The sequence below is a fragment of the Nothoprocta perdicaria genome, unplaced genomic scaffold (assembly GCF_003342845.1).
Source record: "Nothoprocta perdicaria isolate Ctin4 unplaced genomic scaffold, notPer1 scaffold_43, whole genome shotgun sequence".
NCBI classification, from domain to species: Eukaryota; Metazoa; Chordata; class Aves; order Tinamiformes; family Tinamidae; genus Nothoprocta; species Nothoprocta perdicaria.
In genome coordinates, this window is record NW_020455677.1 from 4,074,713 (window position 1) to 4,101,693 (window position 26,981).

Consider the following 26,981-nt stretch of genomic DNA (forward strand, 5'->3'; position numbering starts at 1 on the left):
AAAACGTCCTGTTCTTTTGCATTTCTTTGGTCCGTAGGGTCACAGCGAGCCTCYTCTGTTGCTGCATCAAGACTGGAGCAGGCCATGTCTGAAATAACGGTGCAGAGCACTGCACTGAAACAAGGACCTATGCAGCTGTGGACAACTCTAGAACAAATCTGGCTACAAGCTGGTAAGTAGTCCTGGTGTTTGGGGACAACCTGGAATTCCCTTCTCTCCATCTTCCAGTGGCAAGGACCGTGCAAAGACTGCTCTTATAACCAAGTTGCATGACACCTTCAGCAAAGGCTGAGGAAGTTCGAATTGTGAAGAGGTTTTCCTGTTTTCTTCACAATTTAAAATACTGCTTTGTGGATGTTCTCCGTATGCCTCTTATTCATGAAATTCYAAGGTGACAAGTGTTTCCTGATGGGGTTTTTGGTGTCAGTTTGAATGACACAACATAAATATTAATGGCATAGTTGAAATCAGGGCTGCTTCAGCATCTTATACCAGAATAAAATCTGCCCATCTACCCCAGCTGTTTTTGAAATAGCATTTATTGCATTCAGTCTAATGAATATGTATTTGAAATAGTGTGATTTTTTTTCAGCRTATCTCTTATTTTTTATTAATACATGGAAGACTTCAGTCTTCAGAACAATACGTTTTTGAAAGAAGAGCCTCAGCAGTTCTTCATTAGCAAAYGATAGTTGAAAGGGGGACTTATATTCATTTTGTTTCTTATTTCTCCTTAATAGGACTGGGCAAGCCACGTGTGAAACATTATTAGCCTGGGAACGTTCCAGTCCTAGCTGAGTGTTAAGTGCAGATCAGTAAATAAGTCAAAGTCCTCCGCTCATTTTTTCCATGGCTGTTTGTTCCCAGGGACTCGTCGCCTGYGTGTGGGTTTAAGACCCTCTTGCAGGGACATCACAGCTGGGCTCGTGAGTGAGAACGAGCTCTCCCCAGGGGTGACCTCCAAACCCATGAAAGGGTTTTATGTAGGGCAGAGGAACTCGGCATATTCTGCCAGTTGCATTCCAGCATTTCAGGATGGATTAAATATTCGGACCCTGCAATTTTGCTCTCAGAGATGCAGCTTTTCTTCCGCAACTGGGCCCATGGTTGTGTGCCTGAAATTGCATTTGAGTGCTCTGATTACTTCTTAGATCCCAGTGCTACCATTTGCAACAAGAAAGGAGCAGAGCCTGCAAGAACCTAGCTGATAATTTGCTGTTCTGGCATGCAGGAGAACCTTTCAAATTCTCATTTGGCTAATCTGTGCAGTTGACAATTCTCTTGTAAAACCTGGCAGTCTTGCCCTACTTCTTGGGAAAGGTTTTTAAAGCTGGCTTTGTGGGCCATTTTCTACCAATTAGACATTACTTCATAATGTATAAAATACATTCCCTTCTTTTTGTTAGAATATGACTAACTTTTAAAGCCTAGTTAAAGAACAAAAGAAATCACCTKATGGCATGAATCCTTGGAGATAATCACACTTGCTCACCTATTTGCTTGTGAGCAAGCAAATTTCAGTGAAGTGCTTGTGGGCTTCAAAATCACTAGTAAGGCTTTGGTTTATTCAATTTATGCTCCTGATTCAGGAGGGGAGGTTAGTGGGAAATAATGCRGAGCTTATTGTGCTGAGAGGTCAGGTGTCTGTTGTCCATCATGCTGCAGGTTGCTGTAGGCAGTTTACGTTTTTGCTGCAGTGTGAAAAGACAAAAGCAATAAAGACCTCGCGCTTGCTGCGCCCCAGCTGTGCACGGTTACAGTTACTTCTCTCTGTGAATCACTGTGTATCTTTCTCTAGAGTGTTAATTAAATTCTTTTAACTAGGATTTCTTTTTATCTACTGTATTTTTTCTGAGCTAGTCCATCTTTTTCTTAATCTTTGCTTTCTTTCATATTTACTCTTAACTGATCTCACATCAGGATTGGTATTTGGAACATATGTGCTGCAACTGCTGTGCAGTGTCATTCCTGCAGTCGGTGGTTACGGGATGCAGTTTAACGAGCTCCTGTGAGGTCCTGCCCATTCTCTGCTAACGGTACCGTGGATCTTACACCGACCAGGTCGAGTGAACCGAAGGGTCCAAAAGAGTCTCACTGGCCCTGTCTACTGGAATCCTCTCCCATGCAGAAGGAGGGGAAAGGAAGAACATGTATATCCGTAAGAAGCTAATTAATTCCAAAATAGAACATAACATAACTTAAAAAAAAAAAAAAAAAGAGTAAACAGCAATTGAGGTCACTAAATGCTTTTGCTTTGCAGCACCCCCGAAATGAACAGCTATGTAAAGCAGCAGGGCATCAGCACACCTGCATCCAGAGTCCTTTCCTATCCATGAAAGATCAGTGTGCTGGAAATTTCAATTGGCTTTAGCTCGGACCTGTCCTCCTTCCGTCGATGACTCATCCTTTGACTTTAGGCAAATTGCCTGACTTCATACCTCAGTTTCCTATCTCTGAGGAAGGACAGGGTTCATCTGCCTTTGGGAAATGACTTGTTTATTGTTTTTTGTTGTTGTTGTTATCAACACTCTAACCTTTTTAGGATGACTCATACATGTTTAGATAAAGTCATTACAATTTCCTAACCTCGTACAAGTGAATTTATACACAGCATCCATCTTCTCTGAGGATAGAAAAGACACTAACAGGATGCAGCTGGCCATGCCTCTGTGTGTAGGTATGGCCTCTAATTCCCCTTGTGTTCCATTAAAGCCATTACGGTTCCCGTGCCTCCTTATATCCCAAGGCACAGAAACTAATGGTACCAACTGACTGATCCAGTTAGAGCTCTCTGTGCTTATGCTGGAAAAAAAGACATACCAAAAGAAAAAAACTATCCCGCGGCCACGTGAAGCTGTTGCTGCTGCCCTCCAGCAGCGAAACCGGGCCACGGAGCCAGCGCAAGCGGTTGCACCGGGCGCTTTTGTGTGTGGTGGGGCAGTGAGGCGGAGCTGAGGGCGAGGAGCGCTTCCTGCATCGCCCTGTGCAGCCCTCCGCTCCGGGGCTGGGAGGCCGTGCTCGTGCTCTCGGCAGGTTTATCAGTTAGTGCCCAGGAGCTCCTGCTTTCCTGGACAGTGCCCGAAGGCTGAGCCGGTGAACTCCGGCCAAACCGTTATTCTGTCACATGCTGCAACAAGGAGGCTTATCTAGCACATAGACAGTAACACATCTAACACGTAATCTGTAACTTTTCTGTGTTTATGCCCAGCACAGCTATGTAGGAAAGACTCTTATGTCCACCCACCTCTTGTAGACRCGCTTGGAGATCAGCCATCTGCAGGAGGGACCACAGCACCTTGCACAGAAGTGCTAAGGCTGGAAGGCACCTGTGGAAATCACCTGGTTCAGCCTCCTGCAGCCTCCTTGTACAAGGTGGCCTAGAGCAGGTTGCCCAGGACYATGTCCATCAGGTTTTGAGCATCTCCTGAGATGAAGACTCCACAGCCTCTCAGTCTGTGTCCCAGGCATGTTTGGAGGGTAGCTCCATGCTTAACCTGCCCATTCTATGGCTTTTGCTGCAACGTGCCTCTCTCATCCCTTTTCATAATGAGCCCTCTTGTCCTCTTGAGATGTGATGGCTTCTTTAACGGAAGGAATCACCTTATTAGACTTTTGCATTAGAAATCCTCAATGTTATCTTGGCCCCAAGCCCAAGAAGCAGAGCCCCTTTCTCAGAGCCCCATTTTGGGGAGGAGGGTGCTGCTGCACCCGCTCTGCTGCGGTGCAGCTCCGGGCCGGGCAGCTGCATCCACCACGAGYCCGTTTCTCCTTCCTGGTCAGCTCTGCGGGACCGGACGCTTGAACCTGGAGAGGAGAGAAGATCTTTTGATGCCTTGTTGCAGGAAGAGCTGCAAGAGGCACCCAGGAGGTGGCTGGTACTGCTGCTGCTAAAGGGCCAGAGAGAAATCTGTGGCTTTGGGACTGCTTGTACCCCTACTTCTCCTTTTTGAAAGCATTCCAGTTCTACTCTCTTCTGTTTAGAAATTACTCCTCTGCTGAGGAGTATATATTTGCAACGGTTTGAATTTACGACCAGAGTTTACCTTTAATCTATATATTTACAAGATCACTTTTGATCCTGAGAGCAAAGCAGGGGCAAAAAGTTAAAAAAAAAAAAAAAAAAAAAAGTGTTAAGCGCTTTGGGTAGCTGCAGAGATTTCTTATCTGAAGGATGTGTGGTTACGTGTCAGGCAGTAATAACTACGTGCACTGTTTATACAGCGTGTTTCAGAAAGCTGCGGGGCCGTTTAATAAGAGCACTATCACTCCAGCTCCTGTCGCTATATTATTTTAAGCTTTGGCTTTTCACTACAGTGTCCACTTTGTCTTTCCGAGTGCTTTCTGTCGGAGGCTCCAGCTTCTGGACTAGCGGCTCCGTGACCAAATATGGCCTGTGGCGGCAGAGCAGGGCGGGTGCCGGAGCCAAGGTTGCCCGSGGCCGCCCGCCCCACCGCGGCCTCCCCAGGTAGAGCCGCCCGCCTTAAGGTGCCTGGAGAGAGGACGGGGCTGCCCCGACAGGCCCCCAGCTCACAGCGGGGCTGCGGGGGGCTGCCGGCTCGCTCACTAACCSCATAGAGGTGTCCACCAGGAGAAAGGAACGGGCTAATGAGCATGCCATAAATGAGACATGTAAAGGGAGCCAGTGCAGCGGAGAACAGTGAGCTAATGGAAAAACATCTGCTCCCCTGAGTTATGTGCAGCAGGAACTCTTTTTTTCCCCCACACAAAAAGCTTGCGATTTATTTATTTTATTCAGCATGGGCCAATTCCTGGGGCGCGAACCGTGTCAGAGGAGAGGGGCCTCGTTCCACGAGCGAGTGTCCACAGGGCCGCGGGGAGCAGCGCCCGCCACCCCGGGCTCCCACTGACRCGCCCGGCACAGCCAGACACAATTCCCAATTCCTGCGGGCATTTGGGTGCTCCGCTCCCCCTCCACAGCCCTGTTAACTGCCGGGAGCCCCCTCAAATTACCAGCCCTGCTGCTAACAGTTTGCCAGGCTGGGGAGGTGTCTTTGCTGGAGTAGGGGTTGGAYGCTGTTCCCTGATGCAGCAGCAGTTAGTGAAGCAATTCACATAATTTTCTTCTTTTTTAAAGCGCTTTCGGCTTGCAGCATTCCCCGTTCCCCGCGGGAATGCTTCCGCTGCACAAGCATGCTGAGTTTTGTGGCTCTTTACAGGGATATAAAGCAGTGCGAGAAGGTGGAGCCTGAGAGGGGAAGGGGAGGGAGGCTCCTGTGACAAACCCGGTGCTGAGGGAAATGAGGGAATGCCAAAAAGATGGCTGTGCCGCAGTATCTGCTTACCACGAGGGGCTGGGAGTGCTTCGCTCCAGAGGTGGGAATGCTGAAGTAAGGTCCGACTGCTTACAACCCTGCTGATGAAGTCAAGCAGCCAACTGTGGGGCTGTTCAGCCTCCCAGTTTTGCAAGCTCTGACCTAGACTTTCKGGTGAAGGCTCAGCATGATCAGCCCCCACATTTCTCCTAATCTGACTGGSCCTGTGGGGTATGAAGTTTTCATCTGGACTTTTTAGGTTGTATTTGTTTTCTGAAAAAGACAACAGGATTTTTTTGCCTCGTGTCACCAAGGGACACTCTTAATCGCCTCCCTCCCATTCCTCTGAGGCTTCTGAGTACTTCTCATTGCTGAAGCAGGATGGGGAACTTTGTGCACTGCAATCTAATGGCACAGATGATCTGCGAAGCCCATATGTGTGTTCTCGAAGTCCGGGGCGTGCAAAAATGCCCATGTGTGAACACCCACGTGTGAAGGAAACAGCTAGCCGGGCTCTGTGCTGAACAGTCTGGAGCTCCCGTGCTGGAAAATGGAGAAGAATCTTTTTCACTGCCAGGGGCGCTATGAGCATGGCAGGAATTCCCACATCCYACTGTTTCTCAGTAACCTTGGGGTGAAGGATAAGGTATGTTCAGTCTTCAAAGGAGAAGCAAGACTCCAGTCAATACCAGGAACAGAAATGCCTTTAGAAGTGAAATTGGAAATTATTCTCGACAGGGCTGATATATGAAGACATAGAAACCCTTTCTTTGRCTATACCCAGTAAGGAATGTTTCAAGAGAGGATTTAAACAGCGTAGAAGGTATGTTTTGTGTTACCTGTATCAGTGGTGGCCTCATTCCCTGCGATGTGGCCCTTTGCTCCTCATAGTGTTCYGGAGTTTCCTCCTGCTAGCAGTATCATGTGCCAAACCTCCTGTCCTGTCCGAGAAACTGCTGTTTTGCCACAAGTGAGCAGCATCCCACTTCACTTTAAGGAACCAGAGGCCCTGTGCCTGGCTTTGTTGTATTGCAAATAATTTTTGATCACACAATTGGGTATAGCGGGTAGCTTGTGGTACCACAAGCCACTCTCTGCCGCTTCTAAAGTCTTCACTTCGATGCMGCATTTGTACACATAGAAGCTCAGTTGTCATTTCAGCCCCTTTGATACCTGCAACTTGTAATTTTAAAGCAGGTCTGGGCTGCAGYTAACTACCAGTAGTCACTCTTGCCCTTTTGCCCGCGAAGACAGCCCCTGAGGACATGAATGTGTTGCCCTTTTCAGAGCGCGAGTGGCTGAGCTCCCGCGGGCAGGAACCTGCGGCAGTGCCTGCGCTCGCTCCCGTGCCTGTGCTGAGGGCAGCATCCCAGGCAACGGCTGCAGCTGGCTGGGAGCTTCAGGACTGCTCCATCTAATCCGCCTGCGGATTGTCAAGCTGTGTCCTAACAGRAGGCAATGACTAAACGTCGTCTCAGGGAAAGGCAAGTCGGAGGGAGAGCCCTTTTCATCCTAACAGCTCCATAGGCACCCATGCAATTCCAAGGGAGCGGCCCTTCCTAGCTGGCTACGGGCTGCTGCACTGACAAGAATTAATAGCTCCTGAAGGCAGATGAATTTTATGGAAMAGAAAGCACCTCTCTGTGCAGCCCCGCGGCCCGTGTCACCTTCTCAGAGGGTGAAGGGCTGCTCCCGGGGGTGCGGAGCTGCTGCTCCTTTGGCCGTGCTGCCTTTGCCAGGTCAYTGTGCGGTGGCGTTTTTGGGGTGGAGGGGAGTGGATTGGCACTGCAGAGCTGGCTGACAAACTGAACAGGATGATGTGGAGCAGGCTGCTTGTGGGAGTGAAGTGCTGCGTCTTGGATAACACTGAATGTGGCTCGCAAGGAATGAGATTTTAACTCTTGGGTGGTTCACGTCACAGAAATACACTTCAAAGCCATTTCATTTTGGCTAGAATTACAGCTGTTGCTGCTTCTGTGATGACAAGTGCAGTCACTCTTGACACCACTTTGAAACGCTTAGGAAACTGGGAATAGCGTCAGCATTTAAGGTGATGGCAGGCAAATATACTCCTCTGACAAGCCCTGTGATGCAGACATGACTAGATTACATTGCTACTGCACCTCTGATGGGCTCCGTAACAGAGCCTTGTCAAATAATTTATCTTGGAGAGGAAAAAGGAGTCTGTATGCAGGACATCCAGCTCTGTCGGAGCGCTCTGGGAAGTGCTCTTTGTCCGTGCGATTGCTGCTGGTCTTTGGAGAGCAAGCACATGATAGAATTCTGGCATTTCTCACTTGATTAAGGATCTTTGCTGTAGATAAGCTTAAATGCCAACAGCGAGACGTCTGGAAGAACTAGGAGCTAATATTAGGAGTTAATGATACATTGGAGTGGAAATACATGTCACTGTCAGACACTAGCCCCCCCAGCATTAATCCTGGAGTATCAGTGGGAATACAGCTGCAGGTCGGAGTAAAGGAGGCCATAGCCACAAGAGAAGAGGACAGTTCCCTGGGAGAACTGCCGAGCAGGCTGGACAGGATGTGCCAAAGGAAGCCTCACGTGGATGAGGGAAAAAGTAAAGCAGACTGGGGTGGATCCTAGAGTAAATGAGTAGCTGCTCTTGGTTTCAGCACAYGCAGAGAAGGAAAGGAGACTGTGCACACTTCTGTCTGCCTTTGCCCATGCACAAGGTGCACCCTATCCCAGCCCAAACCTGTGGGTAATAATCCTCGAGTCTTTCCTGCTGATCATCTGCATTCACAGTTTATAGCCATGCTCCATAGAGGCTGCTAGAGGAGGTGGTTCTTCCAGGATGATCACGTGCTCTCCTGGTACTCCAGGAGGGTCATCGCTCTTTGCCTTTTAGCACTTGCAGAGCCTCTGGTAGTCCCTAGTTCAAAGCAGTTTGTGAATTTTTTCAAATTTTTATGAAGATGGTGTAAGAGATTGCAAGGAAGCCTGCAGATTCAGCCTGTGGATTCAAARCTGTGGAGAATGTGAGTACCAAAAACTATGTTGTCCAAGAGTTTGAGGTTCATCAGTGTTTTCCCTGAAGCATCGAACTTTTCACAGAGTAAGAATTACAGATCTCCTACACCTGTTTAACCCTGAGGAGCTACCTCCTGCTCTGGGTGTCACATCTTCTCCTGTCAGAACTTGCTTTTGTTCCTTGCTGCTCTGTTGGCCAGAAAGACCAGAAGTTTGTTCTTACAGCCTGAGTAAGTGATGCAAGGAGATATGTTAAAAAATCCAGTGGACAGGGAGCTGCTAACACACGTAATACAAAGAAAGGCGTTTCAGTGCAACGGTGAGGAGCAGTGAGTATTACCATGGGAGATTTAATTTTTTGGTTTTGATTTCTGCCTCTAGCTGTGCTTTTATGCCATGTTGCATAAGCGTATCTTGTTCATCTGTAAATAAAATGAGCATGTAATAGAAGTGAAAAATGAGTTTACAGCAAACACATTTTAATGCAGGCCTAGATGATTCCCCATAATGTCTATTTTTAGCTAGGTGGAGGCACTCCTTTCCTTTCTTAACCCAAGGCACCTCGTGTGCTTTTTTTTAATGCAAATTAGACCTCCCACACCATTAAATCATTTTTATTGACTATTCAGCCTGCAAAGAAACGGACCGAACTTTAATATGCTACATTACCATACCATAAAATACAATTTGTAGATCTTATTTAGATTCTGTGTCGCTGCAGTTCCTCTAAATAATTGTTATTACTGAAGAAGATATACAGGCAACGCTGAAAGAAAGAATAACTACTCTCCATTTTGTATGCATTGAATCACAGGCTCTATGTGATTCCACATCTAAACCCTCTTTCTCCTGTTCTTTTCTCAAATGAAACAAGTCACATTGCACTGTTGGTTGCTAATACAGCTTTTAATACGGCAGTATGAAGAAATTCTTTTGACTTCAAATAGTACCAAGATCCCACTGCTTCTTTTATGCCGCTCTGTTTTTTCTACCTTTGCAAATGAAGTGTTTTTCTTCAGGCAGTGAATCAGCACTTTGCAGATGCCCATCCTCAGCGCTGCCACAAGCACAGCATCAGCTGCCGTGCAGCACTTGGCAGGAAGATGCCCTCTTCCCCRGGAAGTGCAAGTGAAATGCTGTCCTCCCACAAACTCTGGGATCAGGCTGAGCACCTACTCTGCTTGAGGAGATACGTGGCTGGCTTTCTGGTGCGGAGATAACTGCACCCTCCTGGAGCCAAGGGAGGGCATACGCGCTGGGATTTTGTTGTGATTAAGCAGGCAGAAATGCACATGAGTCACTTTCAAGAGCCTACCTCTCCCAGAGAAACTAATGCTGCTCTCATGTTGACAGCCTTAGAGAATGACATTTATCTGGAGCAAAACCTAGGGATGGCGAAGAACCATGTGAGCGTATTCCCTATGTCAGGAGGAGCCCATGCAGTGGGGAAGGGGGTTCAGCCACAATACCGTTTCTGTACATGGTCACTTATAGTGTTCCAGCAGAACTTGTGACCTCCGTGTGGTGTCAGGCAGGCCGAGGAGCAGCCTGTGTGCCATTCACTTACAAAGCCTTTTGCAGGACAACTTGATAAATCTTGGAATTTATGTTTAAAATGAGGAAAGAATTGATAGCAAATAAGTTGAAAAGTCAACTGGAATGGCTGCTGGTAGCTGAGGAAAGTTAATGACTAAGTTCTTCCCAGAGTTCCCTTTTATTCTTCTGTAGAGTATATATGAGGAAGTAAATGGATGTATGCATAATATAAATAAGTCCTTATAATGCAAGCCTGCTGTTTTTGAAGAGACTCTAAAAACCCAAGAGACAGCCATCCCATAAACTAAGCACATGAGCAGAGAAGAACTCATTTGATCAGGTTTTAAAGGGTGGAAATGGTCTTTTAAATAAGTTATTTAATATCCAACTCAGTCAGATGTATCCTATTACTCTGACATGTTTAAACTTCTCAGTAGACAGTGATGGCTTCTTCTGTCCTTTTTCCCCCCAGATTATTTGGAAATAGATATGACGGCTCCAAGTAGCTACCAGTCGTGCTTGCTGTGGGATCGGTTCAGCCTGTGTTTGCATCCAGGTTGAAGAAACACTCTTGTGTATCTTCAAGGCTGTCCTCGGCCAGGAAAACACCTAAAAAATGTCCCTTAACATACAGAGAGAGCACTTCATTGAATGAATATTTTTGTAACGTTCATTCACTAAAAATAGTAAACACTAACCATAGTAGTAGGCACTTTGCAGGATCGTGCCCTTCTGGTTTAATATTTTTAAAGAAAGAGTATAATTATAACGTGAAAAAAGGTGTCTGAATTGCTTCAGCTAATGGGAAGGTGATGTTTTATTTTCCTTCCTTTCTTTCCTTTTTTCAGCGGAGCTCTTCATGGAGCAGCAGCATCTCAAGGAAGGCGGCTATTGTATCCAGGAGGCAGCTAGTCTTTTCCCCACGTCGCATGCTGTACTGTACATGCGTGGGCGGCTCGCCGAGATGAAAGGCAATTTGGAGGAGGCCAAGCAGTTGTATGATGAGGCCCTCACCGTGAACCCAGCTGGAGTGGAAATTATGCACAGCCTGGTGAGTTTGCAGGGGCTCAGCTCCATTAGGGTATTTATGTTCCCCATTAACTGCAGTAAGAGGGGAGAGGGCCCGCGCTTCCTCTGGATGCCATTGTCTTCCCAATCCTGGAAGCAAGTGAATTTGTTCCAAGAATAAAAGGGGTAGCTTGAACCTCTGTTTTAAGGGTGGATGGAATGTTTTCAATTAATTAGGACTTGTGCAAAAGTAAATATTTTAATTGATGAATGCTGATAGCTTTGGAAGTCAATTCACTGCTTTATTATTGCCTTTGCTTCCTTTCTTGCTGGTATGCATCTTAAGTAGGCAGTGCAGTGATGCTGGAAAGATGGTCTGAACKAAATAGCTATGGAGATACATACAAGATTTCTGAATCTTGGGCTGGAGTGTTGTGTCTACTCAAAGCAAGACAAACTGTTAGTTTACAATAAAATGCATCTCTTAAACTAAGGCTCTGCTCTACCCTTGTGTAGGGGCTGTGGCTCTGCATTTCTTTCTCAGTAGCACTCTTATTTAGCAAATACTTCTGTTGCACCATCCTCAAAATAAACTTATATACAAACATGGGACCTATAGCTTTCAAACTGTATTGTACAGGGAACTTTGTGGAAGGCCAGGACCCACTTCTGTTATGAAATCAGAACATTTAATCCTATTTTATCAGGTATGTGTCTTGTTAACTCTAGCCTTTAGGTGTCTCTTAGATTTTAGAAGTCTCAGAGATTTTCTTAACCCATTTAATTTCTACAAGAATTCTGTATTCGAATGACCACAGTATGTTTTTGCTGGCATATCTGTATTCCCTGACATAATCGTAGCCCCAATAGGATTGGCAGGCAACTCCGAACTGAACCCTTCATAACTGAAGGGTTATGAGTACACATGAGGACAAACATAAAATGAAGTGATAATTAAGAGAAAATAGTGGAACCCAGAGGGAAGGAATGCGAGGAGAAGATTGGGTAATAACAAACGATGAATGTTGCACTGCAAGTGCCAAACCAGCAGATGAAGAGCCAGGGTCCAGGCTGGGAGGAGGCTGCAAAGCAGCTGTGCACGTGGCAGGCTTGTCTGCTTCGTGGGTTCATAGTAGTACCTGGCTGCTGGGATCCAACCTGCACAGAGTCAGACCCTGAAAGTCTGCCAAAATAGAGCGATACGGTTTGCTTGGTCAGTRCCACGATTGCAGACCAGTCACCAGTGTCAGAGCAGCCATCGAGTTAGAGGCCAAGGTAATACTAACAGTGTTAAATTTTGCCTTACTCTGTGGGCAAAACCACACGTTGTGTCTTCCCATTTCAGTTGCTTATGTTTGTCACAAACTGTAACCGTTTGGAATAAGGTTTTCTGAGCTGCAMATCTGTTCTGGTCCATGAGCAAGTAGGGAAAAGGAAAGACAAACTTGGGAACAGTGAGAAAAATAAGGGCTGCCTGGATAGATGGAAAGAATGAGACTGCGTTAAGGAATAAGGCCCAGGGTCGGGGGTGGATGTGTTGGAAAGGATGAAGAAGGAAGGGCCTTGGATCTTCAAATCCGGAGCCCCCCCACGCCGCTGGTGTCAGCAGGTAGCAGTGCGAGTSCCTTGCTGAGCTGGGTGTCTCATCCCCCTCAGCGTGGCCCTGCTGGCAGCCCCTCGTTCCCACCTGTTAGCAACGGCAGCAAAGGTCTCTTCTCTCCCTGCAGATATGAATCACGGTGGCACTCACAGGATGCCACATGATGCCTTTCCTTTTCATGCTTCTCCAAAAGCTAGGAAATTGCACATAACAAGTTAGATGCGTCTGATGAGCACTACAGAAAAGCCTGTAAAGAARTTAATCATGCTGTCTTCTGAACAGAGCTTGAATAATGTGCAGTAAACAAGGCTTTTAGGGCTATGCATCAAAGAAAAAGGGCAAAAATAAAATACTGAATGGCTGCTAGCTAAGCAAATCTGTCCTGTATGCTGAATGAGATAGGGTCCCCATGGAAAACTTAGACTGGCCTTATGCAGTGGAAGCTATAGCATAACAAGTAGTATATTTTGCATCTCTTTGCAATCAAAGGAACATTGGGTGCCTTTCTGGAAAGTATGTATTAGCCAAGTACAAGCCATACTGTTATTAAAAATATGAGTTCTTGAGCACAGTTTGTTCAATTGCACACCTGAGGGAAAAGGTATAGAAAATGGATTGTGCAAAAAGCCAAACTAGATTATTAGGTGGTTCCAAGTGCCCTGAAGCAATGTAAGACACATACAGAGGCAGCTGAAATGAAGTTCACACAGGCTGTTTCAATGCTGGACTCCCCAAACATTCAAGCACTTAGTTTTCCTACTGTAATAATACCTTTGCAAATGTAAAACCGTTCAGGGAAAGAGGGTCTGCTTAGGAAAACCAGTGTTTGACTTAGTGCAACTGCCATCCAAGTGACCTAGTGCAGTTCAAGGGAGAGCTGCTGTCGCCAGCGCTGCTGCTCCCCGGGGTGAGCAGAGCAGCCCCGTCCCTCCCCGTAGGCTCCYGGAACTAGGTTGCCAAGGCTATATTTGGAGAATTCCCACTTGAAGAGCACCGCTGGCTTTAAATGAAGGGCACAAAGGCAGCAATGAATGAGTTCATCCCGTACCACCAGCTTCCCTTTGAGGCGGAGTAGAGGAGTAGAGCTGCCGTCGTAATGAACACAGGGTGCTTGTCCGCACCACCCGGAGCCCTGGTGTGGAGCTGTGGTTGTGGGTGCTGGCAAGAGCTGTCACGTTCGTGTGCTCTGCGTGGCACAGAGAGACACCTGGGAGCTTTTTAAAGGAAATATTAATGACTTTAAAACTAAGAAAGCACTTACGTACCGCAGGGGCATTCCGTTTTATTTTGGAAAAACACAGAGAATCAGACTGGGGGGCTACTGGAGAGCATACTTAGTACCAAGGAGATCCTGGTGAGGAGTGTGGAGCTGCTGCTTTGCCTGAATAGCTGTTTTCTGTCAGAAATGGCCAGCTTGGCCTGACCCTGAGAAAACAGTAAGGCCTGTTAAACCCTCAGCTCTCTTTTGGAAACATGATTCTTGCTAGGACAAGAATCGCTCTYAGAGCGAAGAGAGAGGCTCACTCTGTCTCATGCTGTCTTGCCTTTCCCTATTAGAACAACCCAATTTTTCTAGTCAAAGGAAGTCTCCTTTCTGGGTCCTGCTTGCAGAGATCACAGAGTACTTTCACCCTGTGCTTGATGGAGCCTCTGCTGGGTGGGTGTCTCTGCAGGTCCAGAAACAAGGGCTAAACCCATGTGCTCCCACTGCAAACTGTGACTGGACAGCCATGCTAGATACTAATAACCAAGGCTTGCTTCCTTCAGCAGGTACCCAGTTTGCCACATAACTCTCTGATGTATGGCATGGTGATAACAAAACTGACACTTGCCCAACCAGGTCAGAAAATGCAACATAAGCCAGGGCAGATGAAACCTCCTCACAAAGTGTTGCACAAATCCACCTGCCTGTGCATCCCTGGAGAAAGACGCTGCAAGTGGCACATTCCCTCCCACAGTGCGTTCAGCGCCGTCCTCCCCTTTGCTACGGAGGAGGAGGAAATTCCTGCCGGCACGTTGGGTTTGGATTCTGTGGCTCCATAAATAAGACACCAGGCTAAGCAAAAAGCATGCTGAGGTTTTGGGAAGGCACCTGCCCAGCAGCCTTCTCAAGCAGTGCTGTGTTGGACTCAACATGTTGTAGTACAGGAAGGAGAAAGAGGATCAYGCAGCTAAAAGTGGGTATCCTCATCTTGGACATTGTGCCAGATGTAATGAAAACAACAAATAATGCCCAATAAACAGTGAAGAATTCKTGTAAAATATTTGCTTGACTTGCACTGGAGTTTTATTAGTTGCAATGAAAGATTGTAATGATTCTGTGATTCTTCTGAAGCGAGGGTGATAAGGCTGTTACTGGAGTGCCATTTTTGCCCCTTTCACTGCATCATCTCCATGATTGATAATGAAGCAGTGAAATATATATTGGGGGTTGTTTGGTGGATTGCAATGGTTAGAAGTGAAAGTACTCTTTGTAACATGTTCTGTTGTGACCACATAAACAGGGAGAAAGCTTAGTTAGTGAAAATAGAGTAGCTCTGTTCCACAATCAGGTCAAATAGAATTTGACTTGATGTGTAATGCCGTAAAACGTAAAACATAAACCAGCAGCCCCACAAAACTGCTCTGTCAGAAAGCCATAAAGCGTCGCACTCACCTCCAAGGGCCGTCCTGGGACAGCAAACTGCCCGGGGCCGCTCTGTGCCCCGTGTTTCCTACCATCAGCACAGATTGGGGGCTGCTCCAAGGAGGGCCTGATTCTTTGCTGTGGAAGCTCCCATGTACAYGGAGTTCAGGAGACACCGGCCACATAGCAGAATCGCAGTTAGATTAGTGGAGGTTAGCTGACCCTTTCACAGTTCTACCATACCCTTCTAAACATGAGAAAGTAGCATTAATAAGGCAGCTCTTACCAAGAATGAGCTTAGCTTCAAAGGCAGCATTGTAGACTCAGTGCTAAAACGCTCATCAGCCCATGGCCTTCTGTTCATACAGATTCTGCCTGTACACATTTTCATACAAAAAAAACCCAGTCTGTTCTAAATGGTTTGTATTAACCTGATCTCGTTACCACGGCTCTGTTTTCATCTCCATGGGCCTGTCGGGGTTGCATCCATTCTGAACGGGCTCTGGTGAGTAGATGGATGTGGTTTATAGGAGGCAGCAGCGTAACAGCGTTATCCTGAGTGCTCACAGAGGTGCCAGCCTTCCCCTCTGCGCACGCAGCATAACCAGCAGGCATGCAATTAGACCCTTTGATATATAGTCCTGATTTCATTCTGCTTGTCACAGACATCTTTGTAGCTGGTGGAACACAAATTTCTCTCTGCTGGTGATGCTAGAAGCTGAAGAGCTTGATTAAGAGGAAGTTTTTGTGTAGATTATGGGCATTTTGCCTAAGATCAGTATATTGCTTGTGATTAGATTTGAGTGTTAAGAACTATATGTTGCTTTGTTTCAATCTTAATGTTCTTAATTKTTCAATTGGATGCAAAGGCTGAAAAAAAAACTTTACAAGTACAGGGAGACTTGGAACGGTTTCATTTGGCTATCATTGTGTGCTTAGGATGCAATTTCATGTTCATTTTAGTAGAAGAGTCAACCTATTGTCTCCAGACTCACTTTTGGTAGCATCAGGATAATTTGAAATCTAGGGTTGCCACTGATTAGAACATGGAAATGAATTATTTCTGTTCATTTATTTCATTTTAGCTCACAGCATGGATGCTTGTTTTCAAAGGCATCCATTCACATAACAAAAACATGGCTTGATTGCTTAATATTTTTAAGCATGACACACGTTACTTCCTTGSGGATTTGTTTCGTGCTGGCATGAAGTAATCATATAACTCATGGGGCAGATTCTCAGCAAGGGTAAATTATCGCAGCTCCATGATGCTGAGGTCTCTGTGTCTCATAAAGTAACTGGGCCTCTAATTAGAAGCATTTTTACCTTGAAACCTCCAGTAGGAATGCTTTCTGTTCCTCCATGTGAGAACAAAAGAGCACAGTTTGGTGTTAATGCTGTGATTTAGGATCTAAGGAGCTGCTCTGTGCCCAGTTGATCCTCTTTGCTGGCTGTCCCGTGGGCAGGCATGCCCTGGCTGCATCCATTTCTCAGTGGTGGTCAGGGACAGGACAAGGGGCAATGGGTGTAAGTTGAAACCCAGGCAGTTCCATCTCCATGGGAGGAGGAACTTCTTCCCTGTGAGGGTGCCAGAGCCCTGGCACAGGCTGCCCAGGGAGGCTGTGGAGTCTCCTTCTCTGGAGATCTCCCAAACCCGCCTGGCTGCCGCCCTGTGCCCCGTGCTCTGGGTGTCCCTGCTGGAACTTGGTGGCTGGACTAGATGATCTCTAGAGGTCCCTTCCAACCTCAACCAGTCTGTGATTGTGCGGCACGTCTTGCTCTGTACTTTATATTCGTGTACCGAGTCGCACATCGCCACTGAAAGGCATCGCTCTGTGTTTAGAGCAACTGTTTATTGCTCCTAATTGTGATGAGGTGGATAATGGCGTCTAAAGGCACCAAGCACTACCTGTTCTCATGGGTTCTGCTTATAGCTGTTCCTCGTTGTGTTTGATGCCCCCAGGCTCTTGTTTGGGGGAAGATATTAAGGCAGTTGGACAATTAGAGAACTGGTCATTTTAATTAAGTAGGCAATTGTACTACTTTTGTGGTAAATTCTGAGAATATTTTTTATTATCACAGCTTTTATACGAGTAAATACTCAGAATCTTTATGAAATTGCTGCCATAAGAACATGAACTTCTGTGGACAATGATTGCAAAATGAATTTCTAGTTGCTGTTTGGCAAACAGAAAATACAGAAACAGAAAATGCAAGTTTTACCGCCTACATTATTGTTTTAATTGGGGAAGTGCATGGATACATCTCCCTTTCCAGAAGAGCATTGCATTTTGAAATTACATTAAGTACTTTTCAACGTTATTGTTATTTTAAGTATCTTGGGATGGTATAAAATGTGTTATTTACATTTATTTTCTGGAATTTCTGCATGTAAAATGTGTTTCAAGAGAAGGTTTTCTTTTTGGATTTTGATAGCTAGATTGCCCCCAGTTTTTAAATACATTACATCAATGTGATCCCTCACTGGTGAGGGTAGCTTCTGAATTGTTGTAGAGTAAAATGTGGGTAAGCAGAAAATAAAAATTAGCTTCCCAGGTGAAAATGCTTAAGATAAGCTGCACCTGCTGGGGTATTGGGTGCAGTTCTGGGCTTCCCAGGACAAGAGGGACATGGAGCTTCTGGAGAGGGTCCAGTGGGGAGTGACAAAGATGATTAAGGGAATAGAGCATCTCTCGTATGAGGAGAGCCTAAACGAGCTGGGCCTGTTGAGCCTGGAGAAGGTTGAGAGGGGATCTAATTAATATATAATAAATACCCAAGGGGTGAACGTAGGGAGGATGGGGCCACAYCCTTCTCAGTGGTGGCCAGTGACAGGACAAGAGGCAGGGGGTACAAGTTGAAACACGAGAAGTCTGTCACTGCGAGGGTGGCAGAGCCCTGGCACAGGCTGTCCAGGGAGGCTGTGGAGTCTCCTTCTCTGGAGATCTTCCAAACCCGCCTATATGCCACTTCTGGGTGTCCCTGCTTGAGCAAGGGGGTTGGACTACATGRTATCTGGAGGCCCTTTCCTACCTCAACCATTCTGTGATATCCCATACGCTGTGTCCTCCCAAGCTGAGAAGTCCTGAGTGTTTGTGGGGGATCCTCCCGGAGAGGCTCTCTTGCCACTTCCACGAGAGCGTGATGGAGCACTCAAAGCAGACGTCCCCGGGGCCAGAGCTGCTCGTTTGTGTTCCCAAGCGGAGCCCGTTCYGTGGTTTCTATCCAAACACATCAGGCTGGGCCCTGGCTCCTGTTATGCAACAGGGTGGGTCCTTCCTCTCGCAGCGAGCAGGGAGCTGCAGCTCGGGCCTTTTCCATGGAAGGCAATTTGCGGTGGAGGCCGGCGCGGAGGAGGAGCCCTGGTGGCGCCGTCCCCTCGCGGCCGCCTGGCCCCGCTCACCCCGAGCCCYGTACACGGGGACGGAACTGCCAGGCGGCTTCACGCGGGGCTTGTGGAGCTTAGTTAATACCTGCACGCTGTACACGCCAGATCTTACTCGTTCTAATCATACGTCTTGAATCCTATGGTGCCTCATTCCTCTGGGCTTTTGGAGCACAAAGTATTTGGGGCCAAGTGCTGCGACTGCTCAGCACGAATGATGTGCCCTTATGGCCCTTAATGTAAGCGGTGAAATGAAAATGAGACCATTATTGCGGTGGGAGTGGGATTCAGCGAGCAGATCGGTGAACAGCCCCTGCCTCTCTCCGGGGTTTGTTTTCGTTAGAGCAGCCTGCCTTGCCTCTGTTGTGACTTGCCCTCCACTGTATTGATAAATTGTTTCTGTGCTGCTGTGAAGGGCAGAGAGGAACAGGAGCAAACGTAATTCTGAAGACTTCATAGCACAGCCCACTTCTCTTCCTGGGGATAAGACATGACAACGCCTGCAAAAAATAGCTTTTTGCGGGGGGGCTGGAGGGAGCTTCCTTTCTGCGCTGACAGTGAGTGTATCCTCCTGGTCTGCAAGCTCAGAGCAAGCAGAACAGCTCCGCACCGGTGCAGTGCTGCAGCTGCCCCTGGTGAGAACGCCTTGGGATTTATAGGGCAGAGATGACAGAGCTAGAGGTAGAAAAAGCCTTAGAGAAGACACTCTGTCACTCAGTGCAAGCCTTTCCAAAAATGGAGCAGCCTTGAACAAAGTATGTTTGTTTTTTTATTAATTAAGTAATAGTGAGCGAGTCAACAGGAGATTCTAGAGGAAGACTAGTGGTGTCCTGTGTGATGCAGCTTGGAGAACTATAGCCCGTGGACTCTTTGAGGTCTGCCTAATATGGAGTGCAGAAGAAAAGACTAGATGGATGAATTAAGAAACTGTTTGCTAAGCTCTAGGCTCCAGCCAGGTATTTTGGGACTACTTTCCTAGTACAAAGCATGTAAGCAGTTTAGCCCAGCCCATGGGTATTCCCTAGATATGGAGAAATCCCTATGTGCTCTTACCAAGTTTTCCTGTAACATTGTTTGGGATCAACACATCACGTTTTTCCAGTGTGTTTGGAGGGCAGACAAGTGGTGATATGTATGTGTTTAAGAAGGGAAGTGGTGGGAATAGTTGAGGGGAGGCTATATAAGAAACAGTGGAAAAAAATCAAAGACTGCTGCTTATTTTAAAGTATCAAGGTAAAACACTGACTGCTTAGAGGCTTTTTCTTTTCCATTATACGCTGTCCACACAGCCCTTCAACAGCTTGTTTCCTTTTTCCCATTCCATCCTCCTTTGCCTTGTAGGTTTCTGCAGGAGAGGAGCCTGGCCCTCATTTACTTCAGCGGGCTCCTTTGGTGCCCTTTATTTGCTATTTTATCCCAGAAAATGTATCCCAGTAAAATGCCCTACAAAGAAAGRGTGAGAGCAGGCTTAGGTCAGGAGCTTGTCCTGGTGGTGATGAAAGATTGTCTGAAAACACAAACAAGCGAGGATCAAGGGCTGGGAGTAACTCCTCGCTCTTTGGAAAATAAGACTTGTTAGGAGGGACTTCTTACAGGTTTCCTGTTTGTTCCCTGCGCCTTCAAACCTGTGCACTCCTCCCATGTTGGAAAGGCTCCACTTGCTCCCTACTGCCATTCTCCTCTCTTCCTTCCCAATGCTGTTACAAAGCTCTAGTCTATCAGTGAGCTGCCCTTTGATACTGCTAATATGACTTCTGCCAAAGTGCTCAGCAGTGAGAAATCCCAGCTGGAAAGAGGGCAGAARAAACCCTATGATGGTCAGAGACGGGAGAGAGTCGAAGAGCTCGACTTGTCAGGGTAGCAAAACAGAAACTGTGAYGGGATGCATTTGTTCTCTGCAGGTATGTGTGGAAATAAATAGGAAACACTGTGGACACAGAGCGAAACTGTGTGAACTAAAGGCTGAGGCTGATGTTTATCTGCTCCGAGTTGGTCCTGGAGCTTGAAGAAGGTTCCAGGCCATCCATGTGGGCAGTCTCCCGGCAGGGGGAGCGGGAAGGGCAGTGTGACAGCAGAAGGTCCCCGGGAGCAGGGCTTAAGCAAACCCAGCGCAGCACTTGCCCGCTCGGGGCTGCGGGCTGGGCTGCCCGCCTGCCAGGGCTGCGGTGGAGTGAACTGCCCCCACATTCCCCCTGAGTGAAACCCTGAGTGTCCAGCTAAGAATAAGGCATCCCGCGGGCCTGCCCGCAGCGCTGCCTTCCTGTTCCCTTTCTCTGATAAATAATTTCTATTTCCAGAAGCATTTTGTAATGCATTATTTTGAACTTTATTATTTTTTAATTAAATGGGGACTTTGAATGTTAGTAGGGCTTCCCTGGAACGCAGCCCTGACCTCCATTTTTTATATATATTTTTAATGAGTTGTCAAGTGGCTTGTGGGTATCGTGGAGGGGAATGATGGATGTAGCTGGAATCAGCAGAGTTGCACTGAAATGCTCTGAAAAATAAAAGAGCGTTGTGGCAGCTCAGCTCAATTGACAAAAATGTCAAGTCAGGTTTAATAGTGTAGTTCCTTATTGAATGAATCCATCCTGTAGGAAGCAGTATGACCTTCCTCTGTGTGTGTACATGATAAAAAATCAATATTAATCCCTTAGGAGGAAAGATAGAAGATTAACAGAACATTTGAGTGAGTCTAATGAGAACCACATGGCAGGAATGTTGATTTGGAAAGACATAGTCATATCAGCTGTCTGAAGACAGCGCAGTAGTTCCCATATGTCACCTATTGCCATGCATTCTCCTCAGMTTAATACCTGCAAGGTATCATTTCATGGATCTACAAGTCTCTTCTGAAGTTTCCCGACAGAACGACGAGGGGTTTTCAAGTCAATCCCCTGGCAGTGGGGAGATTTCCAAGGAGCGCAGTGAGCTGAGCCTTCCCTCCAGGAGCGGAGGAGAGGGCCGAGCAGTTGGGAGGCACACAGCAGCGYGGGCGGGCGCCGCGGGGCGCCGACGGGGCGCGAGCGTCTCCCTCTCGCCGCTGCTGCCGCGCTCCTGCGGGCGCTGCCACGCACAGCGCTGGCCTCGCTCGCCTCTCGCGGCTCCTCGTCCTGCAGCTCGGCTGGGCAGGACCTTTGCCRTCGTGATTCACTCAGTAGCCCTCAGCGTTGTAAACAATAAACAAAACAACAAGCTCTTCTGCTCCCTCTTTGCGTCTGAGTTTGTGCCCTGGCAATTCTGTTTTAGGTGCTTTGAAGGAGTAGATGAAAATTCCCCTAACCCTGTTCACAGCGTTGGGTTTAGGTTAATGAGCTGGCCACCGTGTGTCCAGCTGCTGCCCAGGGAAAGGGAATTCTCCAAGGCTGATGCGGAGCCCCTTTTGGTACCCCCGGCTCTGTCTTGCCTTGGGGAAAAGCCTGTGTCTGTCTGTCCCTGAAGATACAGGGAGACTGTGTAATGGTGGGTGTCTGTTTCTGTAGCTCAAATACCCCTCTGAAATAGTCATGTGAAGCAGCTAAGTGTCTCTTAGAGCAGAATCTAAGGCAGGAGAAGAGGTGAAATTATATTGGCTTATTCTAGAAAAGTTATTGCTTTGGTGTTGTCATATTTAGCCCTGTTCTCTCATTGCTTGCGTTCCCTTCTTCAGCATTCAATTTAATACAAACAGCAAGCCAATAAAAACATGTTTTCCAGTGGCATTGCTTATCACARTGCATCTGGTTTCCAAGCCAGTCTCCAACGTAAGGGACTGAGAATAAAAATGCRCCAGAACACAAATGGCAGCGTCCCCGCTCTGCCAGGCTGTGCGCTGGAGGTCATTTGTTTATGCTCTTCTGCAGCATTGGCTAAGCAGAGGYAGGACTGGAGTGCGGCTGCAGAGCTTCCCCAGTAGGATTTCGGGGGGACACCGAGGGCCAGCTCCTAATGGAGCTGTACACGGGGGCTGGTGAGCTCGGCGTGCCGTTTGCRGCTTTGTCTGGGGCCGCTCCTCTGTTAGGCTTGACTCGTTAGTGTCTGTACTGCGCGAGCGCCGCTTGGACTCTCGCAGACCCGAACTGTGGCGGACGGGACCCTGCACGAGGGACTCGCTCGGTGCCCCTTCGCGGGCTGCACAACAGACCAGGCAAGCCCAGTATCAGCTGGGARGCAGCGGGCCCCCAAGGGAGCTGATAGATGCTAACACGTATGGCAAAAGGCTGATTGAGACACACAGCAACTGCCGTGTGGTTTTTGTTTCTTTTTTAATTGTATTCAGACAAGATGTTCAGTATTTGAGTCAGCTCGGCACTCTTCCAGCTGATGAAAGTGTTGATGTGGCACAAGTGATGACATGTTAAGTGTGCTTAATATCTTGGCGTACATGTCATGAGGGACACTAGAATCATAGGTTCTAGGTGAGAAAGGACCTTTCCACTGCTCTCCTTTGGTCTGACCTCCCACTCACAGCAGGACCAATTTCAAAGGCAGAGCAGGTTGCTCAGGGGCTTGTCGAGTATCTCCAAGGATAGATCTCCTGCCACCTCTCCAGGCCTTGTTCTGATGCTGTGACGTTCTTTATGAAGGTGTTTTTCTTAATATCTAATCAATGCCAATGTCCTTTGCTGCACCTTTTCTCTCCTAACACAGCTCTGAGAAAGGCCTGACGGGGGCTTTGCCGTGAGCACCGGCGGCTGGCTGAAGGCAGCAGCCCCCTGCCCTCCTCCACACAAGTGGGTCCTGCAGGGCACGTTCAGCCATTGACCTGGCGGCTCCGGGTGGCTCCCTGCAGAGCTCCAGCCCGCAGCTCCAGGCGCCGCCGTGCAGAGCTCCGGCCCGCGGCAGCCGCAGGGCGTCGCTCCGTGCAGGACCTCGGCCTCTGCGCTGCCCCGGCGCGTGGCAGCTCCCCGCGCGCGGCCGCAGCAGCACATGGGGCTGCCCTGCACCTGCGGCGCTTCTGCGGTCGGGATAAGCGAAGGGCAAGTGTGATCGATGCTGAACTGAAATAAAATGAGCTGCCATCTCGGAGTTATTCTGAGGAGCTGGCGTAGCACCAACAGTGAATTTTTCCATATCCCGCAGTGCCCCTTGGACAGAAAGGCACTCAGTGCTCTGCGGTTGCTTGGGTTGTTTTTTCTCACCTTGTAGGCAGTAAGGAATGATGTTGCCCGGGGCAGCATGGAGAGAAGCAGAGAAATGGCATAAACTTAGGCCTCATGGGAAAGCAYTAGTCCCTGGACAGCTCTTAGGGGAAGGCACCTTCAGCAGGAGAGACCTTGTAACCACCACAGGATTTTTGTGCTTTGCCAGTAGCCAACCTGCTGGAACCACCTGGGCCCCCTCTGCAGCCACAGCAGGGCTCTGTGTGTGTGTGTGTGTGTATGTGTGCACATGTGTCACAGAGCTGCAAGAACTGTGGTATCAGCTGCTCTCAGCAGGCTCTGATTTGATGGTGAAACCCCAGGTGGAAGGAGCATCTTGGACATCCATGGAGCAGAGTCCCCTTGTGCTCTGGAAAGGAGACTGGTCCCCAGCAGCTGCTGCCGATGGGCCGTGGCCTGGGACAGGCTGGCAGGAGGCCGTGAGGAGCCCGATCCTGAGAGGGCTTCCCTCAGAATTCCCCGGGCGAGGGCAGGACTCCTCACCCGTCCAAAGAGAAAAGCCCTGTCTGCAGGCCAAGAGCCTGGCATCCTGAAGCTGCCAGAGCAGGAGGTGCAGCCGAAGGCCCTGCTGGACACCCAGAACAAAGATCTGCGGGCAGAAGGGCAGCCGGGCCTACCCAGAACAGAGAGCCACAGGCAGATCAGCAGCCAGGCTTACCCGAAACGAAGAGCCCTGGGCAGAAGGGCAGCCAGGCCTTGGAGGGCCTCAGCCCAGCGAGCGTGCGAGGCACTGGGCCATTTGCTAGCSTGTCAAGTGCGGTCGCTGCTCTGCGGCAAACTTGCCCCATGGGCTCCCTCCCTCCCTGTGTTAGAGGGAAGAGCTTCCTCTCCTCGCCCCGGCTTGTGAGGCCGAGCTGGGCATGGCAGCCCAACGCCCGCGCCGCACGGGGCCCGAAGCAGCCCTGGAGGGGCCGCACGTGCCGAAGTCGGGCGCTCGGGGGGCACCGCGGCGCACGGCTCACCCAGCGGGCCGAACCGAGCTGGTGCTGCGGGGTGAGCTACAGCTGGGCTTAAAATAAACCCTCAGGCAGCTCGGCGACTGTGGTGACTTTTTTAAACCAGAAGAAAGGCTTTTTGTAAATATTCTCCTGCGCGGTGTTGCATACAGCAGTTAATGGTGAGCAGGTTTGTCTGTTCCATTCGCAGAGTTTTTAATAAGAGAGCAGTGTTATTCCCTTGCATCTAACCAAAACCCCTAGAATTTCTGAACCTTTAGTTACAGTAATTTTTGTGCCAGGTTGGCAGGCAGTGGTATTTTCCCTTTGAGGCTGTCACTGTCAGCTCTGCAGAGCACAGGAGTGACTAATACAGACAAATGACGCTAGGTCAAATTAAAAAAAAAAAAAGAAAAATGGCAGAATAAAGCAGTCATAAAATTAAATCTGAGCCCTCGCTGCATCAGGAGGCTGAAAGCCTGACATAGGAGGAGAGCTAATAGACTTGCTAACATACAGCCAGACCTCACGGCATTTAAATCTTTTTTTTTTCTGCATGTAGATAATGCACACGATGATCATTAAGGACAGGCTTCTGCAGCTAGAAGCAAATCTCAGCTCTCCTTTTGGCTTCAATGAGAGTAAGAGACTGTGCGCATATTTAATACACATTAAGAGCAAAACTGTCCGCTTTGTCTTTTACACCGTGTTTGTTAACAGTGTCCTGTTTGCCTGGAAAGTTTCTTGCCTTGAGAGCAAGAGAAGTAAATAAATGTATGGAGAGGCTGATTAAACTCCTCAGCTCTGGAGATTCACAGGAGTCTGAGGCAGCGGAAACCCTCATTTCTGGATTCCTTGCTGTTGTTCCTAGAATACCGCAAATAGGTCAAACAAGCAACTGTGAAAGCGCAGAAATGCTCTTCACTAACAATAAAAGGTTATGCAAGTATTTGGGATAAGTGTTAGTTTCAAATTCATGCAGTTGGGTATTATTTTTCTTTAAGTATCACCATAGTTACTGGTAGTTAGAAGGGTGTCTCAGCTCTCAGATTTCTCAGGTTTCTCTGAGATCTCCTCTGTTATATTTATGCATTATTTGTTGGCTGACACAGCACATCCAGACTGGAAAAAACGCATACACCATTTTAGAGCAACCTCTTATTTCAGGTAATGAATGAGAAACAATGAAAGGAAACAATTTGGAAGTAACCCAGTATTTAAAATTAATATTTTCCAARCTAGCAAACCTCACAGAAATAGCAGCCTCACAAAGTAAACATGGCTTTTATGTGAAATCCCTGAGAGCAGCCTTTCTTTTTCAGACTTGGTCAGCTACACCAAGTGATTTCATCAATGTATTGTCAGGAACAAGAACGGTTGCATAAAGTAGTGTTGGTGCAGGCAGCTATGACAAGTCACATCCATGCCACACCAAACCCTTTCAAGTCAAATTCATGCAACTGAAATTCTGTAAATAGATGAAATCTCCCTTTGCTTGAACCACTCCTTTCACAAGTGGGATCTGCTGGCATCAAGGAAGAACCGAAGGGCAGCCTTGCAGGATTTGCAGCCCTGCTATTTCTGCATTCTTTGATCTAGATGACTCCTGCAAACTTTTTCCAGCCCTGTGGTCACAGAGCCTGTCACAGTTTGAGAAGAACCAGAGCGGTTGCTTGCTCTGCCTCTTCCTGAAGAAAAGAAGACCTTTTGGAAGAGACTTTTCTAGCTCAGATATCACAGGGATGATGGTGAATAGAGGGAAAATTTCTAGACCATTACATATTTCCTTTGACTCTTTAGTATGCTTCAGCTTTCAAGACAGGCTGARTACAGTGGCATAAAATAACAAAATACCTGAGGAAGGAAAGGGATCAAAATTCATCTTAAAAAACCTGACCTGCATCCAGCATGTATTTATTGAGGCTGAAATGGCTGCATCTTCATTTTCAGGAAGGCAGAGAGATTTTACCAATTTTACAAACCCATTTTACATTAATCAGAAGCATCTGACTTGGACAGAAAGTGACAATTTCAGTAACTTTTTAGTGCAAGACAGATCTTTATCCAGGAACCTTACACAATGAAGTGCTTGCAGAAACCTCCAGAAGTAGAATTATAATGGCCCGGGTATCTATGCCAGCATATCCYAGTGCTGGGGACAGAGAGAAAGAAGCAGCCCTTCGAGAGTGATGTTAGGTGGGAGTCACTGGTGAGAGGAAGGGGAACCCACAGGCACCTTCACCAAGGGGCTGGCCCAATATGTGTAGGTGTGGGTGGCCCAAGCTGCGCGTTGCTGCCCCTCACCGCACACAGCACAACTAAGGGCTTCCACAAGGCTGGGAAACCACCGCTTCAGGAGTTAAATCAGGGAGGAGGTGCAGCCATCCCAGGTAAATCCATGGGGCCATGGTAGGAGTATTTAAGATACTGCTGTCAAGGAAGGAAGGAAGGAAGGAAGGAAGGAAGGAAGGAAGGAAGGAAGG

The 26,981-nt window shown here is 47.8% G+C and overlaps 1 protein-coding gene across 4 annotated transcripts in view; it reads left to right on the forward strand.

Annotated features, from left to right (window-relative positions):
- The window catches only part of TTC7A (tetratricopeptide repeat domain 7A), a 152,893-nt gene that overhangs the window by 110,673 nt on the left and 15,239 nt on the right, over nt 1-26,981 (forward strand). For 3 of the 4 annotated variants that reach the window (XM_026046271.1, XM_026046272.1, XM_026046274.1), the window contains 2 exons: nt 38-172; nt 10,652-10,854. In XM_026046271.1, coding sequence (XP_025902056.1) covers nt 38-172; nt 10,652-10,854 — 338 coding nt within the window. Of the gene's footprint in view, nt 1-37; nt 173-740; nt 926-10,651; nt 10,855-26,981 lie in introns of those variants that run through there. The other variant, XM_026046273.1, reaches the window with a different exon arrangement.